A 21,470-nucleotide genomic window follows, 5' to 3' on the forward strand; every position below is an offset into this window, starting at 1 on the left:
GTCGTTTTGTTTTCAACGACGTGCGTCCATGGAAACATAAACTAATGTTTCAGGTGTGCATGATAAAGCGGGTGAAGTTTCAGAGATGGAATTGAAGAAAAAAACTACTACAAATATTATAAAATCTGGTAATGTGATAACTTTGTATTTATAAAACTGTGCAAAATGCCTATAATGAAAGTACAAGTTGTTCATCATTTGGGTATAATTTCCCAAACACAAAAAGAGGATTTGCAAAAAATACTAAAAAAAACTCAAGCCGGCGTAACAATAACAACAGATTCAAAGGTTACCAGGTAAGGACTGAGTTCGCTGCTTTGTGCCTTTTTAGTGCTAACATAGCCTGCATGTGTGGACGTCTGGACCTTTATGACACAGGTGCTAGCTAATATTGCACTTGACCAGTAACCGCAAGGCTGCTACTTCAAGCGCTGTTTCAACAGTTTTACCTTGATCGCTATCTACCATAGAGACGATCAGGATTTTTGTAAAATAAACTATACCAAATAAACTATTTTCTTTTCACTAAGACCTTGTAAATGGTGTATGGTTGTGAGATTCACTAACACCTTGTAAATGGTGTATGGTTGTGAGATTCACTAACACCTCGTAAATGGTGTATGGTTATAAGATTCACTAACACCTCGTAAATGGTGTATGGTTATAAGATTCACTAACACCTTGTAAATGGTGTATGGTTGTGAGATTCACTAACACCTCGTAAATGGTGTATGGTTGTGAGATTCACTAACACATTGTGTTTATTTTTACAGAAACCCATTTGAAATAGTAACAGAGCAGTTTATTAAACAATACAACAATTCCCAGGCCTCTAAGAAACAAGAAAAGTTTGTTGAGCTGGCAAGGCAATTACTCAGCCGGAGCAAGGTGAGAAACTGGGTAATTGATTGATAACATTGGATTATTCAATAAAGTGATAAAAATGTCTTAACATATTTTAGATTTCTTTAACAGCACTACAAAATGTGTAAGACAATTTTGGTTTGTTTTCTGAAACAAATCGTATTCCTTTTAAAAGCTTTCTAAATGTTAATTTTAAGATCAGTTGATCTAGCAAAATCCTATTTTTGCACTGTATAAAATAATTCTATACAATGTTTTCGAATATGTAGCAGTAATATTTTACTGCTACATATCCTAAGCTGTACTGAAAAAAATTCAAACTATTTCATCTTAATTTTGTTCTTCTTGACCCCTGTCTTCTTGCCTGAAATGATAGAGGGGCTGTTTTGTCAATTAATGTAGACAGTGTCAGACAGTGGATTTCCAGAGTAAAATCATGTTTATTTACAAATATCAATACCCAAGGGAAAACCTTAATTACATTAATCGGTTTTCTCCAAAGAAATTATAACTTGAATTGCCTGTGCATTTAATTACTTTCAGTCAAATATTATACATTGCATAACTAAGATTCTTCTATTGAAGGATGAGGGTTTCCTAAAACTGGAACTGTTATAAATATTGGACACCTTTGTCCAGTACTAAACAAGAGAACTCTTCTTCCAGAGGATCATTATATACATTACTGAACACCTTTATACAATTATTGTATTTAATTTATAAAGGCTAAACATAACATGCTGTATATGAGTCCATATACAGTAATTTTCATAATTTTGACTTTGTACGCCACCAAAATGAATTTGAAATGAAACAACTGAGATGCAATGGAAATGCAGAATTTCAGCTTTAATTCAAGGGGTTGAACAAAAATATTGTATGATTGTTTAGGTATTGCAACCATTTTCATACACAGCCCCCTAATTTCAGGTACATTGGACAAATGAACACAATAATAAATAAAATATTCATTTTTAATACTTTGTTGAGAATCCTTTGCAGGCTTTTTTCTTCCTGTCATTCTGGTAGAGTTTGATCTTAGTTTCATCTGTCCAAAGGATGCTTTTTCAGAACTAAACTGGCTTTTTTAGATGTTTTTGACATCTAAATCTGACCTTTCTATTCTTGAGGCTTATGAATGGTTTCCACTTTGTGGTGAACCCTCTGTATTTGCTCTTGTGAAGTCTTCTCTTCATGGTAGACTTGGATAATGATATGCCTACCTCCTGGAGAGTGTTCTTTACTTGGCTGGCTGTTGTGAAGTGGTTTATCTTTACTATGGAAAGTATCCTATGATCATCCACCACTTTTGTCTTCTGTGGACGTCCCTGCCTTTTTGTGTTGCAGAACACACCAGTGCGTTTTTTTTTTTGCTCAGGATGTACCAAACTGTTGATTTGGCCACTCTTGATGTTCCTGCTATCTCTCTGATGGATTTTTTTTGCAGCCTAAGGACGGCCTGTTTCACTTGCATTGAGGACTCTTTTGACCACACATTATGTGTGTTCGCAGCAACAGCTTCCTAATGCGAATGCCACACCTGGAATCAACTCCAGACCTTTTACCTGCTTCACTGATGAAGAAATAACAAAGGAATAGTCCACACCTGTTCATGAAACAGCTTTTGGTCCTTTGAAAAAGAGGGGGCTACATATTAAAGAGCTGTAATTCCTAAACCCTTTCTCCAATTTGGATGTGAATACCCTAAAAATAAAGCTTAGAAGCTGCACTTTAAGCCCATATTCATTATTTAACTGTAACTTGAATATATTTTGGTAAACAGCCAAAATAACAAAACTTGTGTCAGTGTCAAATTATATCCGGACCTAACTGTATATAATGATGAAGTGGTATGTGTAAGTGCAAAAAACACGAAAACAAGAAACAAGAAAGCAACAGCATGTTTATTCATGCTCTACCACCACTGTGGCTCTATGACCAGAGGAAAATGAAGGAGTATATATAAGAGGCATATCAGGACATAAGTCCAGAGGTTATATTTGATTGTAAAATGTGCAGCATGAGATGGAAGCATCAACAGCTCTCACCTCTTGGCCTGAAGTTCATGTGGGTACTAGATGTTGTGGTTGTGGATCTCACAGCGGCCTGCTAGGGCAGTCAGTCCTCTGTATCCGGCTGGCTGGACCCAGGGAATCCTAACAAAGGTTTTTAAGTGAGAATATGATTTGTAAGCAATTACTGAGCAACATGTGCTTGTGTGTTTGAATGGAAATCTATCTTTTCCATTTCCAACTCCTACTGAATGAAAAGAGTAGAAGCAGCTCTCTCATCCAGTGGTTTGAGAAGTGGAAGAGGCTAGAGAGGAATGCAAGGCGTATGTACAGTCATGGCCAAAAGTGTTGGCACCCCTGACATTTCTCCAGAAAATCAAGTATTTCTCACAGAAAAGTATTGCATTAACACGTTTTGCCATACACATGTTTATTCCCTTTGTGTGTATTGGAACAAAACAAAAGAAAGAAGAAAAAAAAGCAAAGTGGACATAATTGCAAACAAAACCCCAAAAATGGGCTGGACAAAATTATTGACACCCTTAACTTAATATTTGGTAGCACACCATTTGGAAAAAATAACTGAAATCAATCGCTTCCTATAACCATCAATAAGCTTCTTACACCTCTCACCTGGAATTTTGGACCACTCTTCCTTTGCAAACTGCTCCAGGTCTCTCATATTGGAAGGGCGCCTTTTCCCAACAGCAATTTTAAGATCTCTCCACAGGTGTTCAATGGGATTTAGATCTGGACTCATTGCTGGCCACTTCAGAATTCTCCAGCACTTTGTTGCCATCCATTTCTGTGTGCTATTCGAAGTATGTTTGGGGTCAATGTCCTGCTGGAAGACCCACGATCTCGGACGCAAACCCAGCTTTTTGACACTGGGCCCTACATTCCGACCATAAATCCTTTAGTAATCCTCAGATTTCATGATGCCTTGCACACAGTCAAGGCACCCAGTGCCAGAGGCAGCAAAACAACCCCAAAACATCTTTGAACCTCCACCATATTCGACTGTAGGTACTGATTTTTTTTTTATTCCGTAAACAGTAGAATGATGTGCTTTACCAAAAAGCTCTATCTTGGTCTCATCTGTCCACAAGACGTTTTCCCAGAAGGATTTTGGCTTACACAAGTACATTTTGGCAAACTGTAGTCTTGCTTTTTTTATGTCTCTGTGTCAGCAGTGGGGTCCTCCTGGGTCTCCTGCCATAGCGTTTCATTTCATTCAAATGTCGACGGATAGTTCGTGCTGACACTGATGCACCCTGAGCCTGCAGGACCGCTTGAATTTCTTTGGAACTTGTTTGGGGCTGCTTATCCACCATCCGGACTATCCTGCGTTGCAACCTTCCCTCAATATCTCTCTTCCGTCCACGTCCAGGGAGATTAGCTACCGTGCCATGGGTTGCAAACTTCTTGATAATGCTGCGCACTGTGGACAAAGGAACATCTGGATCTCTGGAGATGGACTTGTAACCTTGATATTGTTGATATTTTACCACAATTTTGGTTCTCAAGTCCTCAGACAGTTCTCTTCTCCTCTTTCGGTTGTCCATGCTTAGTGTGGTACACACAGACACACAATGCACAGACTAAGTCAACTTCTCTGCTTTTTATCTGCTTTCAGGTGTGATTTTTATATTGCTCAAACCTGTTACTTGCCCCAGGTGAGTTTTAAGGAGCATCACTTGCTTGAAACAATCTTATTTATCCACAATTTCGAAAGGGTGCCAATAACTTTGTCCAGCCCATGTTGGGGGTTTTGTGTGCAATTATGTCCATTTAGCTTTTTTTCCTTCTTTCTTTTGTTTTGTTCCAATACACACAAAGGGAATAAACATGTGTAGCAAAACATGTGTTAATGCAATACTTTTCTGTGAGAAATACTTGAAAAACTTTTGGCCATGACTGTAACTCAGAATCTCCTGTGGTGTCAACCAGAATTCTGCCTGCTTCCAATCCTCTTTTATTTTACAGTTCACAGAACCCCCAGCAGATGGTGACAAAAGTGTTTATTTCAGTACACACCAGGGTTGAGAACAGTTCCATTTCAATTCAAGTCATTTCAGGAAGCACATTGAAAACCTAATTTCAATTCTTTGAAATGCTTTACAATGAGGATTTGGTTTACTTTCTGAATTGACTGGAAATTAATTGGAATGAAATGCCACCCAGCTGAAAACCTCTTGAGTAACCAGGATTTTCCCTCAACAGCGCAGAGCTGGACTGAAATGCATGGGTGAGGGAGACCACGTCAAACTTCCTCTGGCATGGACAGAGCTGCTTTTACTTGGATTGTGCCCTGGAAAAATTCAAAATGGTTGGTTGTTAACGACAGGTCTTATTGGGCCTGTTACAAACCTAATGTGAATAACTGGTGTTTTTCACACTGCTTGTGTTGTAATGATTTGGCCCTGAGTTCTTTCAGACCATGTGACCTGACGTAGATATATACACTCGGGCCACATACTAGAATTATAACTACAACGTTTTAGTCAAGTCACATCGTCTGAAGAGGCTCTTAGTTGTTGTATTTAATATGAATAATATGCTTATGTCATAGCTATACGACTTGGTATTTGACAAAATCAAGTCTAACACTGTGTTTCCTCTTTAGATGCTTTGGATTCCCTTCTGATGTCATTGGACCATGCTCCGGTGCATGCCGATCAGATACCTGTCCTCTTCTATCTGGTGGAGTCAGTCTTGTACTGGGTTTGTACTGATACGTCTCAGAAGCCCTATTTGTACACCTGCGAAGTGAAGATACTCAAGGTATAGTGGACAGATCTAGGTACCTGTTTAGTACTTTCTCTGAGTGGAAAAAATATCTAATGTAAAAAGTTAAAACAAGAGCCATACTTGTAAAATGGGCAATAACATGAATTGTATTGTGTTTAGTTCAACTTTACAACTATGTGCTTCTCTTTTAGCTGGGATATTTGGTTATCCTGAGACTATTTCTATTTCACATCTCTGGAAACCTGAGCGGCTACCAAAAAAGCAAATCCCACCTTTGCCATTTTTTAAAAGGTATTGTACTAGACTGATAACACAGTGATTCATTCTACTTTCCCTTGTCTAATTATTTTTCTCATTTAAGTGGCACCCTGCACCCAAGTAATTGGCCTCAAGTTGACCTCAATTTCTACCAACTTAGAAGAGACATGTGTTTAAAGTGTTAATCAGCAGTTGTGGTAAAAGGCTGACTGATGGGCTTGGAGAAATGGAACCGTGTACTCTCAATTCCAACACAGTGGATTCAAGGACTGACCATCCCCAATATCAAAAATATAGTTTTAACCACGTCTCCAGGCAATTCCATTTAGCTGTATTTATTTAATTTACAAACATTTGTGGCTACAGTTGAACTATAAGCTTATGGGGCATTTAAAAGTGGTGTTCTTCAACAGAAAAATGGGTACATTATCATGAATGTACCAGTCCAAATATGAATGTAGTAACAGAAATTATGTCTTTGTTTGTGTGTGTTTGTGTGCATGGTCATGCAACTAATATCTGTAATGTTGTTTTCTTTTTTAGCTCTCTGCCAGTGTGAATCAATCTACGAACCGCATCCAAACATCTTGCACTCTGTGCACTTTATTTTACGTGCAGGGGAGATAATTTGTGGACCAGGATGTTTTGAAAAAGATTCAGCCCCGGTAAGAGAATCAGTGAGAGTTCCACAACAATTCTACCAAACTTGCTAATGGACTTGTTTTGATCCTTTGGTCAGATAGTAAAATCATGGCTCAGTGCCATCAAGGTCATGGGTTTTAGCATGCTTTTCAAAACCATTTATTTATCCCCTATAAAGTACATTTAGGTTGAAATCTTATTTATTTGGTTTAAAATATGTATAAGATTAACTAAAATGAACATCAGAAAAGTGTGTTCCAGTTCACTCACTTTTTTTGCATGGTGCCATATTAAGACATAACCTATTTTGAGCCCAGTTTCGACCTGGTTTTAACATGCATCTCTTTGTCTTATCGTTCCACATTCTGATTTTGCCTACATTGGTTGACAGCTGTAGACCATTAAAAGATAAATTGAGTTGATTATCTTCCTGTCCACCTCCAGAGGGAGTCGAAGACACACACATATGTATCCTTCAAGTGTAAATGAGTCCTCAAAACAGAAGCACGAACGTTTCGACTATGTCATATGTTGTCTCCTGTGCTTTAAAAAAAATATTTTTGGCCACCTATCATGAACTTCTTCCTTTGAGGGCCGCTTGCGTTTTATTACATTATTACACGTTCAACTACTCTAACAACACACTGAATAGTTTTAACATAGTAGAAACATGGTCTATAAAGCAATTTCATTCTCTGTTTTTGAACACATATTGTAAACAATTAGATGATAAATAAAGAATAGGCCTTTAGTCTATTCCCATGATGTTAGTAAACACACCTACATTGATATTCATATGTAGAATGTAGGTTTCTAGTGTCTCACATGCATCTGAATCGTATTGGAGTGCTGAACTGGCTTGTTCTTATTAACAGCAATAAGCGCCCTGCAATTCCTCCAGAAATTAGTGTGGCCTTCATCAGAAACCAAGTGTCTCCTAATGGCACGGTGGTCGGATTCCAAACGAAAATAAAAAATCTTGTATAGCAAACCATATTATATACACACTGCTTTAGCCATTCAGCGCCACAGGTTCTCTCCCAGGAAGCTCCTCCTATCCCCTTAGAGACAGCACTCAGAGTATTAACTGCCTCTAAATGGAATCTTCACTAGAAGTTGAGGAAGTCCAAAACCATCGTCGCCGTGGCGCCATTCCCACCCTGGTCAGGACTGATGCTTGGGTACCGGAACAGCACCCCACAGGTCTGAAAGCACCTTATTATATCCATCCTCGGGGACCCCCATACCCCCACACCCACTGGAGCTTATCTGAGGAAACAACATTACCTTAGGTGACCCACTGGAAGTCAACCCCGAAGCCCCCCCTCACTGTACTTACTAGGTATTCTACAGTTTCCTGGCCTACATGTAGACCAAGTATTTAGTCAAGGAAATCCAGAATTGCCTACTTTTCCAGTTGGTGGTGAGTTAGCTGCCTTCCATGTATGTCCATTCTATCCAACACCCTTGTTAGGCTCCTGGGGGCTTTTCATGCAGTTGCCGAACAGTCTGTGTACCTGCACACGCCCCTTTGTGTGCATTTGGGCCCTTAACCCTTCAGGCCTCCATGTTCCTCTAAAGTGACACTGGCTATCAGCTTCCCCTCAAGCTCGGACGATGACCGGACTCTACCAGGTCTGTTCCCTCCGCAGCTCCGAACCGCCCCTCCACCCAGCCTCTCCGCCCCGCCTCTCCGCTACTCTGCCCTGTCACCCCCACCCCGCCTGTCTAAATGGATAGGACTAGGCTGTTCAAAGCTAACCCCCGTTGAGGCTTTCTCAGAGTCCTGTGGAGGATGACAAGAAAGCCAGCCAATCAATAGGCTGGAATTGACATTTGCCCACTCTAGTTCGGATGGGTTTATATCATCTTCAGCAGAACTAACTGTGTGGTGATGGCAAGCCTTTTACATTTGAGTAATTTAGCAGGCCAAACTCTGGACACATCTGCCTTCTTTACCAGACAGTCTACAGTGGGTGTGTACAAAGCTGTCAGCTTTAATCGAGAGCTGTAAGTGTATACTGACAACAGCTCAGACAGCTCCAGCTAACCTAGCTATTTCTTTTAGAAAGGCAAATTTTAGATGTACACTTTATGGCTTTAAAATAATGTAAACACAAATACTAAGACAACAAAGGCCTACAAAAACATCCAGGCAAAAAGATCAAACCTGTGAAGACCCGTGTTCACTATGTTTTCCCACTTACAAAGCATGTATAGGTCTGTCATTTTTTATCATAGTTACACTTCAACTGTGAGTGACGGAATCTAAAACAAAAATCCAGAAAATCACATTGTAAGATTTTTAAGTAATTAATTTGCATTTTATTGCATGACAAGTATTTGATACATCAGAAAAGCAGAACTTACTTTTTGGCACAGAATCCTTTGTTTGCAATTTCGGAGATCATACGTTCGTGTAGTTCTTGACCAGGTTTGCACACACTGCAGCAGGGATTTTGGCCCACTCCTCCATACAGACCATCTCCAGACCCTTCAGGTTTCGGGGCTGTCACTGGGCAATACAGACTTTCAGCTCCCACCAAAGATTTTCTATTGGGTTCAGATCAGGAGACTGGCTAGGCCACTCCAGGACCTTGAGATGCTTCTTACGGAGCCTCTCCTTAGTTGCCCTGGCTGTGTGTTTCGGGTCGTTGTCATGCTGGAAGACCCAGCCACAACCCATCATCAATGCTCTTACTGAGGGAAGGAGATCACAAGATCTCGCGATACATGGCCCCATCCATCCTCCCCTCAATACGGTGCAGTCGTCCTGTCCCCTTTGCAGAAAAGCATCTCCAAAGAATGACGTTTCCACCTCCATGCTTCACGGTTGGGATGGTGTTCTTGGTGTTGTACTCATCCTTCTTCTTCCTGCAAACACGGCGAGTGGAGTTTTGACCTAAAAGCTCTATTTTTGTCTCATCAGACCACATGACCTTCTCCAATTCCTCCTCTAATGGTTTTCTTTGAGACTGTGGTCCCAGCTCTCTTCAGGTCATTGACCAGGTCCTGCCATGTAGTTCTGGGCTGATCCCTCACCTTCCTCATGATCATTGATGCCCCACGAAGTGAGATCTTGCATGGAGCCCCAGACCGAGGGAGATTGACCGTCATCTTGAACTTATTCCATTTTCTATTCCATTTTCTTGAATTAATTCCATCTCTCACAGTTGAAGTGTACCTATGATAAAAATTACGGACCTTTACATGCTTTGTAAGTAGGAAACACTGCCGATTTTGCAGGTTATCAAATACTTGTTCTCCCCACAGTATGTTGATGCAAGTTGTAAACACAGCACATGTGATGACAGCAATGTGAGCATGTCATCTGGGCAGGCGTTTCATGTTTCCATCTCCTGCCTGGCTCCAGTATATCCTGATGGTTTATCCAGCTGACATGTTGTGTGCTGTAGGACCCAGCTGGATGTCAGGAGTACAACATGAACCAGGTGCTCTGGCATTGTCTTCTCAGTTGGTACTGCGTACAGAACAACGACGGCCAGCTCTCCCAAGAGGCACACCACCTCATTCTGCTAAAAGATGAACTGCAGAAAGACAACTGGTTGGTTTGGAGCTTTGTGTTTTTTTAAAAATGTTTCTTCTAGAAGACTGGAATTGTTCGTCAGGGTAACACTATTCTAGTGGAGGCTGAGTGTGGGTTGTATATCACTCATATTCAAGTGTAGCGGTTGCTACTGATGTATCAGGGTTTTAGTATCATGTTAGTATCAACTGACTATTATTATAAAATATGTTTCTTTCCAAATTCTTCACATTAGTTTATTTATTTTGATACGTCTATATAAAATCCACAGGGTGGACTGTGCTTTGGGATTAATGGTTCTGGGCGAAGCTGCGAAGTCCTGCTCGTTGTGCCTTCAGATGTTGCTGAGTCTCCACATCAACCCCAAGACAGAGAGAGATGGGATTCTTGAAGAAAATGTAAAGCAAACATTATAGTGTGATTATGTAGATCCTGGACTAATTTCCTTTTATTCAAATTTCTTCAACAAGCATGCTCTTTTTTTTTATACAAAGGCTTTATCTGGGTCTGGAAAAAGGGCATTTAAATTGTACATTGTCTCACACTCCCCCCCCCCATCTCTCTCCTGCCCCACTAAAAGTATGTAATTCCGTCTCAGGACAGTGTATCTCAGAGGAGTGGCTGGCCATGGCAGTTGGAACACATCTATATCAGCATGTTAGCAGACATATGCCTGCATAGCAGCAATGCAGAGATACAGAAAACAGCTCTGCTGGGCAGACAAACCCCTCAAGGGTATTATATTACAGATGGACTGCTGCAATGTCTCAAGTACTGTAAGTGGAGTATGTGACACTGTCAAAAAACAAACAAGCAATTTTGAAATAAAATACACATCTATATTGGATTGTGGGGGAAACTTTCTTTAAACAATGACAGAGCTTGGGTTTCAAATTATCTTCACACTGAAAGTGGCATCTAAAGCAGTAATTCCTTGTCCAGGTTTCCTGTTGTCTGAGTCATTTTGAATTGTTTTACTGAGTGCGGTGTCATCTGTTCATTCACTAGCTGGTGCTGAGGACTGGCGACTGCGCTACAGTGCGGTTCAGGCTTTGGTGTGTGTGTGCCGAGGGCTCAGTGGAGCTGTGTTGCAGGACGGGCTGAGGAATGTGGCCTGGATTGCTCTGCAGGAACACCTGGGCCAAGAGACAGACCAGCGAGTTCGAGAGGCCTCCAGGATTATAGAGGTACTGAGTTCCTTATGTCTCTGAAATCTGGAATTTCTCTTAGTCAGGTCTGAGGGCTAGTAAAAACACTGGGCCTTTATAGCTCTAACGTCAACTTACTCAGAAAAAAAAAATGATAGCCTTTGGCTTTTCATATATAACTGCGCCGGTTGGATACAAGATCTATCTTTCCATTTACAAAGTGTCGTCTACAATAATTAGAAGAGATTCTTTGAAGAAGGGGTTTAAATGTGAAGAACCCCAAAAATGATCCTCCACTTTAGCTTCGTTTTCACACACTCTTTGTTAGGTGAACTATAATGTGTTTCAGAATAATTTACACTGGTTATTACATCTAATCTAAACGGGGAAAAATGCCAGTTTGTTAGGATTAATGGATCCATTTAAAGATTAGCATATTTTATAATTACTGTGGTTACATTTTTCACACTATGTTGCTGAGCAGCCATTTCCACATTTACTAATTAAAAGCACAACTGCTAACATTAGTAACTTATCGATTTAAGCATTTTAAAATACATTTGGGTATTCTAATACTTGGATGGAATGTGCTATTTTTCTTCTTTCCTAGGCTGAAATTAATGTTCCGGAGTACATACTTTTCAGAGAGGGACGGAAGCCATCAGATCCTCGCGCTGCTAGCATACCTGGACATTTGATCACCTGGAGGTTAGCATGTACCCTCTCTCAGTTTTTCCTGTCCCCCAAGCCTCTCCAGGTCAACCACAGCACCAAGGCTAAGAAGGAACCACCACCTACCACTATCAGGCCTTGGCTAAAAGCCTCTTCTTCTACACATAAAGAAACCCTCCACTCTGCCAGGAAGACTGAGCGTCCAACCAGACATCCAGAGGCTGGTCACAGTGCCCAGGGGTAAGACTAACCGTAAAGGTTTAGTGTGGAAAACAAATAACACATTTTGGTGGAATTTTCATGTAATCATTACAATACATAAATTAACATAATATTATTCCATTTATTATAGAGGAAGTAAGAAACACAAATCTTACATAGACTTCACTGAACGCAGAGATGGCGACTTGATGAGAGTTGTGGAGGACCAGGTGAGGGCATTGCATTTAGACACTTGTGACACCAGTGATGCTAAGGTATTACACTGAGCAAGAATAAAAACGCAAAACAAGGTGCCACTTTGTAATGTTCATGCTGTTAAATCAGCTTGTTGATGCACCACACATCAGGTAAACAGATTATCTTGACAAGCTTTTTAGATGTATGGAACATATGTATGAGATCTTTTATTTGAGCTCATGAAACATGTGACCTTTACATCTGTTATTCATATTTTTGTTTAGTGAACATATACCAGGTACACATGGATGACAGTTGTCAATTCGAATTGATGAGGTCCTTCTTGTAAGAAAAATAAATAAGTAAAGCAACAATAAATCAAGCTTTACAGTTGGAAATGAATTCCCTTCTTTGCTAATGTGTGTGTTGTGTTTTTTATGGTGCCACTGTCATGGAATACATCCTGATGGATTTTCACTTGGTTATGAGCCAACTCTTACTGTCGTATGTTAGCAGTGACAGGTTAGTCATACATTGCCATCTCTGATGTTGGTTAATAATACATGTTTTTGTTTTTTATTTAACTTCAGTGGCAAAAAGTACTCCATATTAAATTGGCCGAGGAGAAAGATGCTGAAAAGGATGAATTGGAAAATGTACAAAAAGAAAAAGAAGAACATTTCAAAGAGATCATGAGGAGGCGGATGGAAAAAGTCAAGAAGGACACTAAACCCTATGAGCTGCCTGCGAGTGGGAGGTCAACACTAATGGAGCGTGACTTCATTCAAAGCGATAAAAAGGACTTGTGGCATGCCCTAAATTAAATACATATTCCAGAAATGTTTTTACCATGGTGATTGCACTTAGCATTATTCTGGAAGAAATGTTGCAGAAGGGCAAATGGCTTTATACATTTTATTTCAAAATTGAGACATTCAATTTGCAAAAGTTTATTTTTTTTATTGTCCCATTATATTACATTTAAAGGAAGAATTCCAACAAAATGTACATCTCAACAAGCATCATTGGCAGAGATTTGTACATAACATCCTTTCATGGTCCTCAGTTTTAAAGACAGACAATACAACTATTCAATGTTATACCAAGTAAATGTTTCTCAAATATGCTTTTGATTTTAAATTATCCTCAGTTAGCTTTTGTCTCAAAGTTGACTTCCATCAATTATAGTAAGTCAAAAAAATATTTGATCAGATTTAATCAAATGTGATAAAACAATTATTCAACTATTTGACATTCCCATTGACATAGAAACAAGACGTGACAACGGTTTCCACATTCATTTACATTAACACAAACACACATTACAAAATATACAGCTTCCTATGACCCAGGAATCCTTATTTGTTACAAGTGGCAGTTTGACCACCACAATAGGTAGGTATGCTGCCATAACATTAATGCCCCATCAACACCCCCCTTTTTGAAAAAGTATAGTAATAGTAAAAACCCATGGTAACATGTTAATGTGGATTTGAAAATGGCTCAGTCAGGGTACTAGTTTAAGGCATTGCATGTGCTACCCAAGTTCACAAGGAAGAACGGAATTAACACACAAAAAACCCCCACAGAAAGCACAAATTACAGGGTTCGTGACCTTTGGCATGTGTCATATGGGAGTTGTAAGCAAGCAGTTTTACCCTTTTGGCTATAGTAACAGAATGTATGTCAGGAATGAAATTACATATGATTGTACATCTTAAATATGAGAATAACTGAAATGCAATTATTTTTTTATTTGTGTCTATTGTAGCAATTGGTTTGATCTGTTCTATAAATTGATGGACTCCAATTTTACCTGTCGAAGATTATACTAAACCTGCTCTATTCAACACCTAAATCCTGTGTTCCAAAATCAGGTTACACTATTTAGTCGGCAAACTTTTGTTTTACATACTTTTGTCCATTTGGGATTTATCCATTGTGACCACTTGAAGTTAACAGTCAGTGCACATCATGGATTTACTTGATGGATTGCATTGCTTCAGGATTGATACATCTTTGAACAAAACGTCTGACAAGCGCCTTACCGAGAGGTGCATCAAAACCCAAGTAGCATTGCCTAAAGTGAGAACATTGCAAATCTCTGCTGAAGCCATAGAGGGCACCTAGGATATCATCAAACATTTTTATAGTGGTGTAAAATATCACATAGTACAAGACACTGGAAGGTCACAATAACAGACCCATATTAATTCATGTAATGTCACATCAACTGTTAGCTGCAGTTATTTTGTGTCAATGGCAGATCGTGAAGAACATTTCAACCAAAGGGAACAACAAAGATTTCTACATGGGGCTCATTATAAAACTGAGAAATAAGGCACATATTTGGTCTTTGGAAAAATAAAAACAGCATTCCACATGAAATCAACTATCTCCTAAATAACTGCTAATCGCTGCAAAATATAAAAACAACATTTAGAATTAATTGACTGTCAGATTTTCAAGCAGGCAAGCAATATTTCCTGTAATTGAAGAATCACATTGTAAAAATCATATTTGTGGGAAAATGTCTGAACGTGCAGCCTATTTAAAGAGCAAGTTAGTGAAATTTCAACATGATGTTAGTCAGCAACACATTCAGAACCTGAGACCGAAACTAGGGATACTGTACTCCTATCATTTATGACAATCATATTGCACTTTTAGAACAATGTTTAAAGTAAGTTACGTTTCCTTGTCCAGCTCCCTCTTCTTTCTAACCCTCTACATATTTCTCTCCTTCTGACTGTTTGAAGAATGTCATTTAAATCCAGGCTTCTGTGTAGCCTGGCTTACAGTGTGGTTTATTTTTTCTCAGCACAGGAACAGAGGCCGGATGTTGGGCGCATGCCACGGCAGTCACTCATTAGGCTCTCTGGCCAGCGCTCATGTCAGCTGCACGCGGAATGTACTGATCTCCATTGGTTTAAGGCTGATTTCTTCCTGGCTCGACCCCCCCTCGGTCTGGTGCATCAGAGTAAGGGACACGGCGGCGATGCTCCCGAGTCTCAGATTGGAAAACAGCTTCTCTGTGCGGATCTATGGGAGAGCCCAACCAAACGTAAAACAAGGAACAAATACACAAACAAATAGAACACAACAATGTGTTTGATGGATAGGTTTAATGAAAGCATTGGACGCCCTTTTTTAATCACGACGCCATATCCTTTCCTTTAATAAGCTATTATAACTGCATACTTAAAAGGCCTACGAAGTATATTAGGGTAAAGTGTCTGGATCATTCGTTTCCACGGTCTACTGTTCCTATTTTCTAATGACAACCTTCCTGTTGGATAGAGATTAGTACCCTCTTCAACTGAATACCACAGTATTGTAGTAGTTGTCATGTCATCAGAAAGAGAGGAAATGTAACGAAAGGAGTTTCCTTCCTCGCCATGGATACTCTGCAGCATGTGACTACTGAGCAGCTTTTGCCAGAGGGCAGACTGAATTCCTAGACCCACGGCAGAATGAACGGCAGACTGAATTCCTAGACCCACGGCAGACTGAATTCCTAGACCCACGGCAGACTGAATTCCTAGACCCACGGCAGACTGAATTCCTAGACCCACGGCAGACTGAATTCCTAGACCCACGGCAGACTGAATTCCTAGACCCACGGCAGACTGAATTCCTAGACCCACGGCAGACTGAATTCCAAGACCCACGGCAGCGCTAGCCGCTTGAATGAGGAGTGTCATGTGCGGCCCTCATTCTGACCCTGGATTACAATATCATAAACAAGAAATAAAAGATCTTTGGTGTCGATTTTCAGTTTGGTTTCTGTCTGTTTAGGGGTGCAGGTTTGTGTGTGTGTTTAGAGCAGCGAGGCTGGTCTTACCTTCCCCTGCGTGGTGGCACATAGGAGGCCTGTGTTCCTATTGGAGAGGGCGCAGTCAAAGCCTTTTCTGTGCAGAATCAAAGCCGCCTCGTCTGACGGGCCACCCCCTTCCTCCTGTTGGGCCGGTGAGAGACTCCTTAGTCCCCCATGAAGACCCCCACTGTCTTCCCCCGACTGCCTCCCCACCTCCCACCCTCAGACTCAACACTGGGGCAATTATGGAGACCACCCATTCACAAGTCAGCTGGCTTTTCCACAGCCATGTTTAAGGAGCTGCTCATAGAACAGGCCCGGGTTCAAGTACTATTCAAAATCACGTGTGAAATAGATCCACGGTTGATTGATTGAACTCGCCTGGTCAGACGGACCGGTAGTGTAGTCCCAATATGTCAAAAACATGCCCATCAGGAACTCCGGGATAGCGTAAGCTAACGCTCCGGGTTATTTGAGGGGATTTTCAAATAGTATTTTTAAAACGCAGGTTGGATTCTGATACAGGGCTACTGGTGTTTACTCTCTGACAGAATGAGGACAAGTCAATTTTGTACTCCCTCCAGGAACGGTTGCTTTATCATCCGCGGTACATGGCTGAATTAGCAGGAATAGCACAGCGCATAAAACCTGTAGCAATAGCACTGGTGTCATTACACACGTTGTCATATCAATTCATATAGAGCCCTCATCTCGAACACATTTCACGGTCCTGCACTCTCTTGATTTGTTCTTGTGGTCAAATTGCATGTCCGAGCGCCGTCTTCATGATCGATAATTGAGCAAATTGGTCGGCGGCTTTCTCCGTCTCGGTGGAACAATTAGCTCGATCATAGACATGAGAAACGGCGCCGTCATTGGAGTTAATGGGCTGTGCAACAACAGAGAAGACGGCCCTGCAAACATACCCAGTGCATTTACAGAGATGATATCTATGACGAAACGAATGGAGAGCCCCCAAGAAGAGTTCTGGGATGTGTGTGTGTGTGTGTGTGTTTTATCCTAACAAGCAATTAAGCCAGTATTTCACATAGATGGGTTTGAAACTTCTTAATCTTAATCACACTTAAAGACATTGACTGTGAGAACAGGCAGCTCAGTCATCCTTATAGAAACCCTTGGTATGAAGTCTCTTCTGTCTAGTAACATTAATGACTCTAATAAACTGGAGTGACTTGGTATTGAATAGTCTGTGAATAGTCTGAATACAGTCGGTGAATACAGTCGATTTTATTTTAATTTCTATGGCTTCGGAACTGACTTTCTCCCTGATATCTTGAGTCCGTCAGATCAAAAGACCCAGAGTTTCCCGAAGCTGCTACCCATTGATCATGTTCCGTGCTCACCCGTTTGTTCTCCGTGCAAACTCTCTGTTCTACTCGCTACTCAGGCAACTCTTGGTGAGTTTGATCAAGTTAGATCAAAGCTGAATCAATATCTGCCAGATCAGATAATGATAATGATCGCTGTGTCCTGGGTTACATAACAGGACCAAATAAAATGGTAAACTATAACTTCACTGTAGGACAAAAAAATTATATTTTACAGAATACATGCAGTATATTTCGGGGGCATTTTATGATTTATTGACAGCGGAGTGACGATGGGAATGAAAGAGCGTGTGTTGCAATAACATTAGGCGGGAATCAAACCCATGCAGCGGCAGTATGTGTGCACAGTGGAGGCATCGTCTTTCATGGCTGGACACCCTAGGCCAGAGTGAATGAGAAGACATCCACGCAGCCGACCCAGCAGACTTCAGTATGTGAAGACGCATGGGGTCACATTTAGATCTTATAGCCCACAGTGTTGCTTCAAACCAAGAAAGCAAAACAGTGAACGGCTTTGAAGCGCACGGTTGAGAAACTGCGGTAAACCTGGTGTATTTTGCCTAGAGGCGCACACAGTAAAAACATGATCCGCACAAGCTCTGGATCGTTTGACTCGATGGACTAAAGCTACTTATGGTTTGCTGCATGAAAAAGCGGAAGTATATAAGGATGCTTTGGATTTAAGCAATAAGGGTCAAGGGGTTGTGGAATATGGCCAATATACCACGGCTAAGAGCTGTTGATAGGCACAATGTATCGTCGACTGTCTTAGACATGGTATATTGCCAATATACCACAAACCCCCAAGAAACTATTGGAAAACGTTTTCCAACAGAATTTAAACATTAAAGTTGTAACGTCAAACTTATGGATTACACCTAATATACCACAGCTATTAGCCAACCAGCACCCAGTAGACAATATATAATCTAGCATGTATTTCGTAGCATTAAACCCCTTACCTTCGACTGGATAGTGCGTAGGTTGACCATGTGGATGTCACAGGGCAGTGATGAGGCCAGCGGGCTGAAGCGGGTCAGAGACAGGGAGCCTGCTTCAGTGCTGACTGCCATGGGGATCAGAGGATGGTTCAAGTACAGTGAGGATACATGACTTAGCATGGATGGGTAGCTGAGGGGTGAAGGTTTCTCCCCCTGCACATACAAAAGCAGAAATCAGGGAGGGATTACAGTACTCCGTTGCAAAAGTAACTGGGAAAATAATTATAATAATTACATAATATATGGAAATGTTTTAACCCTCATGACTAAATCCAAGTCTCCAGTGAAGTCAGTAAAAATGTATTATGAAGACGACTAGATTGTGCCTGTTCCAAGTACCTCATTGTCGGTCTTGGCCCTCTTTTCCAGTAGCAGCCGGAAGGAGTTGGAGGTAACTTTGTTGTCAAGGACACCCTGGCCTAGCCCGCGGTTATCGTCCTGGTTCAGCCGACGGTCCATGATCACCTCCAACTGGCCTGGAGGGGGAAATTTGAAAGGTTATCTTGAGAAATATTCTGATATGTTTTTTGTCCAGGCATGTGAAATAAATGAATAAAAATCCTGACATCTACAGTTGTAGCGCCTGCCTTTAAACCTTGGCAATAACAGTATGATAGATCTGCACAGTTCAATCGGAATTTCAAGTTCAAGTCATAATATCGCCTCTTTTCATAAACTATGCCAAAATGGCTGAATACACTGAGTTCTGTACTGATGGCAAGCTTAGAATTTAGCAGGGATGTCATCTTTCCTGGAGATGTGAAGTGTAGACACCAGAAACATCCTCCAGCATGCACTTACCGCTCTTGAGGCTGGCGGAGCCCAGGGACTGAGCGGAGAGCAAGGTCATTCTTGTACCGGAGTCCTGAAGGTAGGCCATACTGGTCATGGGGTAGAAGTTTGCCTGGAGGGGAAGCTTGGCCATGGTTCTTCTCGGTTGGATCTGCGGGACAAATATAAAGGTTCACTAAGGAACCACGTGACCTGACCAGAAAACAAACTCAAGGCCCTAGTTATACTTTAACAAGGACCAAAATATGTCCATACATGTATAAAGGCTCCTGGCCTCACACATTCTGAATCTCCAGAGAGAAAGGGTGTTGAGTGGAATCTTTATCTTAAGCCGTCTAAGTATGTTCAGACTACAAAGGCGATGGGAAGCTGTTCAAGTGGGTTGTTGGTTATTATTTACGAGTAGCGTAGCATTTTAGAATAAAAAAGAAAATCTAATCTCTGATGGGAGTTAATCTCTCTTGATCCCTGAAAACAAGGTCAGACTGCCAAAAACGTGCAAATGGAGATTTCGAGGGAAAACCCTGCCTCTCGAGAATTGCAGTAGCGTGTCTAATTGGCAAAGGAGCTCCAACACGGATCTGTCTAAAGATTCACCCCTGAAGAAAAGTGTGATCATTCAAATCTGCATTTCAGCTTTTGTTTTCAATTCAAAACTGAACGTCATGACAGATGAAACACAATCATTAAAAGGTTTGGGAACTTGGAAAGCTACAATCCCCACCAATCAAGCTAATGCTACAAAATAGCTTTTATTTCATAGCTAATTGCATTTGTCATGAAAGTTGACATTAACATGCACAATCTTGCATAGAAATCTCCGGAAGTTCAGAAGCCAGAAACCGGTTACAGAAGCTGTTATATTGGGGTGCTTTGGCCTATACATGTCTCCATTGCATTGTGGATGGTTTTCTTCAAAGCACAACTGGGAGAGAGGACTTCGACAGCGTATCCCAACTACACATTCTAATGTAAATAGTTATCTGGTGTCGAGTTGCTTCTCTGAGAGTGCGTTTATCTGTGTTTATCTGTGTTTTCTTTGCTCCACACTTTTGTCTGTTTTATCTCCAGCTCTCTTTCAGGTAACTTAAATATCAGGAGGTTACATTTCCTTTCAGTGGCTTTTCTCATTAAGTAAGCACATGAAGACGGATTCAACGCTAAAGTGACACGAAATGAAATAATTGTATAGCTGTGACTGATTAACCTTTATACTTTCAGTGGGCACCAAATAAAATCCCTGTTCCCTCCTTGAGTGATGTGTGGCGAGTGCCTGAGGAGGCTGAGGGAAACAGAGACCCGGGCCCTACAGTAACAGTACCTGGAATCCGTTGAGGTCGGTGAAGAATCGATCCTTGCTGTCAAGATCTGATGTTAACCTCATTGCAATTTCACGGTTGAACTCCCCTCTTATGTCTACCGAGTTACATATCTCCACTGCCTGGCCATCCACACCTAGAGAGGAGGAAGAGAGAGAGAGTGAGAGAGGGGGGAGAGAGAGAGGGGGGGAGAGAGAGAGGGGGGGGGGGGGGAGAGGGGGGGGGGGGAGAGAGGGGTGGGGTGGAGACAGAAATGGTGAGAGAGGGATAGAGACAAAGAGAGAAAGCGACAGATTGTGATGGAGACACAGAGAGACGGTGAGGCATGGAGAAAGAGAAAGGGGGGGAAATTAATTGAAAGTGAACACTAACTCCATCCCAAAGGCTGCACTGAACAGCCACTGTAGTTCTGACAGTGTTACTCAGGAACAGGTGCTGGCACCCATCTCTCAAGAAAGACACATTACAGGAAAGGAAATGATTGCGGTAACAAAAAAAGAAAAAGGAAGCAGGATTTCCTTTTTCATATTTTATTATATTGAAAAATACATGCCAACCAATTTGTACTATTTTGAAACTGAGAATCTTTACATTTTTAATCTGGATTCCTAATCTTGGCTACCGCACATATTCAAAAGCTTCAACACTTAATTACACTATTAATATTTATCACATATTAAATCCTGCTTGGGAATACATCCTGATATCATTTTAAAACCAAACTTAATTAATCCATCAGGAAGGGAAAATAAAACCTGCTGAGCAAATCTGTCCCAGTTTTCCAAAAGGAAAAAACATCCTCCCAAATAATCCAAAACATGAAGACATTAGAGTACATAGCCTTTGAGTGAACACAAATCGGTAAAAGGAAATGTCTGAACGTAGGGCCATTTACAGTA

General features: G+C 40.9%; 2 protein-coding genes across 3 annotated transcripts in view; one reads left to right on the forward strand and one right to left on the reverse strand.

Moving 5' to 3' along the window:
* Positions 1 to 63: 63 nt before the first annotated feature.
* Positions 64 to 13,141, forward strand: tmem232 (transmembrane protein 232). Of its 2 annotated transcripts, none has more exons than XM_020053454.2 (13): positions 64 to 296; positions 774 to 888; positions 5,100 to 5,205; positions 5,503 to 5,660; positions 5,819 to 5,918; positions 6,429 to 6,550; positions 9,944 to 10,092; positions 10,346 to 10,472; positions 10,655 to 10,850; positions 11,083 to 11,261; positions 11,833 to 12,134; positions 12,247 to 12,325; positions 12,884 to 13,141. In XM_020053454.2, exons 1-13 carry the CDS (start codon positions 166 to 168, stop codon positions 13,115 to 13,117), a joined length of 1,998 nt encoding a protein of 665 aa, XP_019909013.1. In that variant the 5' UTR covers positions 64 to 165; the 3' UTR covers positions 13,118 to 13,141. The 2 variants fall into 2 exon arrangements, with proteins under 2 accessions (XP_019909013.1, XP_034152965.1); XM_034297074.1 differs by having other exon boundaries at positions 10,673 to 10,850.
* Positions 13,142 to 13,230: 89 nt separating this feature from the next.
* The window catches only part of man2a1 (mannosidase, alpha, class 2A, member 1), a 41,892-nt gene continuing 33,652 nt past the window's right edge, over positions 13,231 to 21,470 (reverse strand). The window contains exons 17-22 of the mRNA XM_010900329.5: positions 20,574 to 20,707; positions 19,262 to 19,403; positions 18,800 to 18,936; positions 18,422 to 18,613; positions 16,138 to 16,251; positions 13,231 to 15,335 (exon numbers count right to left, since the gene is read on the reverse strand). Coding sequence (XP_010898631.1) covers positions 15,183 to 15,335; positions 16,138 to 16,251; positions 18,422 to 18,613; positions 18,800 to 18,936; positions 19,262 to 19,403; positions 20,574 to 20,707 — 872 coding nt within the window. The 3' untranslated portion in view covers positions 13,231 to 15,182. The remainder of the gene's footprint in view (positions 15,336 to 16,137; positions 16,252 to 18,421; positions 18,614 to 18,799; positions 18,937 to 19,261; positions 19,404 to 20,573; positions 20,708 to 21,470) is intronic.

This window comes from Esox lucius, chromosome 14 (genome assembly GCF_011004845.1).
Source record: "Esox lucius isolate fEsoLuc1 chromosome 14, fEsoLuc1.pri, whole genome shotgun sequence".
NCBI classification, from domain to species: Eukaryota; Metazoa; Chordata; class Actinopteri; order Esociformes; family Esocidae; genus Esox; species Esox lucius.

What these genes read in the sequence shown, in the direction of transcription:
- tmem232 (XM_020053454.2), top strand. Translation starts at nt 166, where the DNA reads ATGCCTATAATGAAAGTACAAGTTGTTCATCATTTGGGTATAATTTCC. An exon ending in CCCTGGAAAAATTCAAAATG is followed by an intron (nt 5,206 to 5,502) that starts GTTGGTTGTTAA and finishes TTTCCTCTTTAG; the next exon opens with ATGCTTTGGATTCCCTTCTG. An exon ending in ATGGGATTCTTGAAGAAAAT is followed by an intron (nt 10,473 to 10,654) that starts GTAAAGCAAACA and finishes CCCCACTAAAAG; the next exon opens with TATGTAATTCCGTCTCAGGA.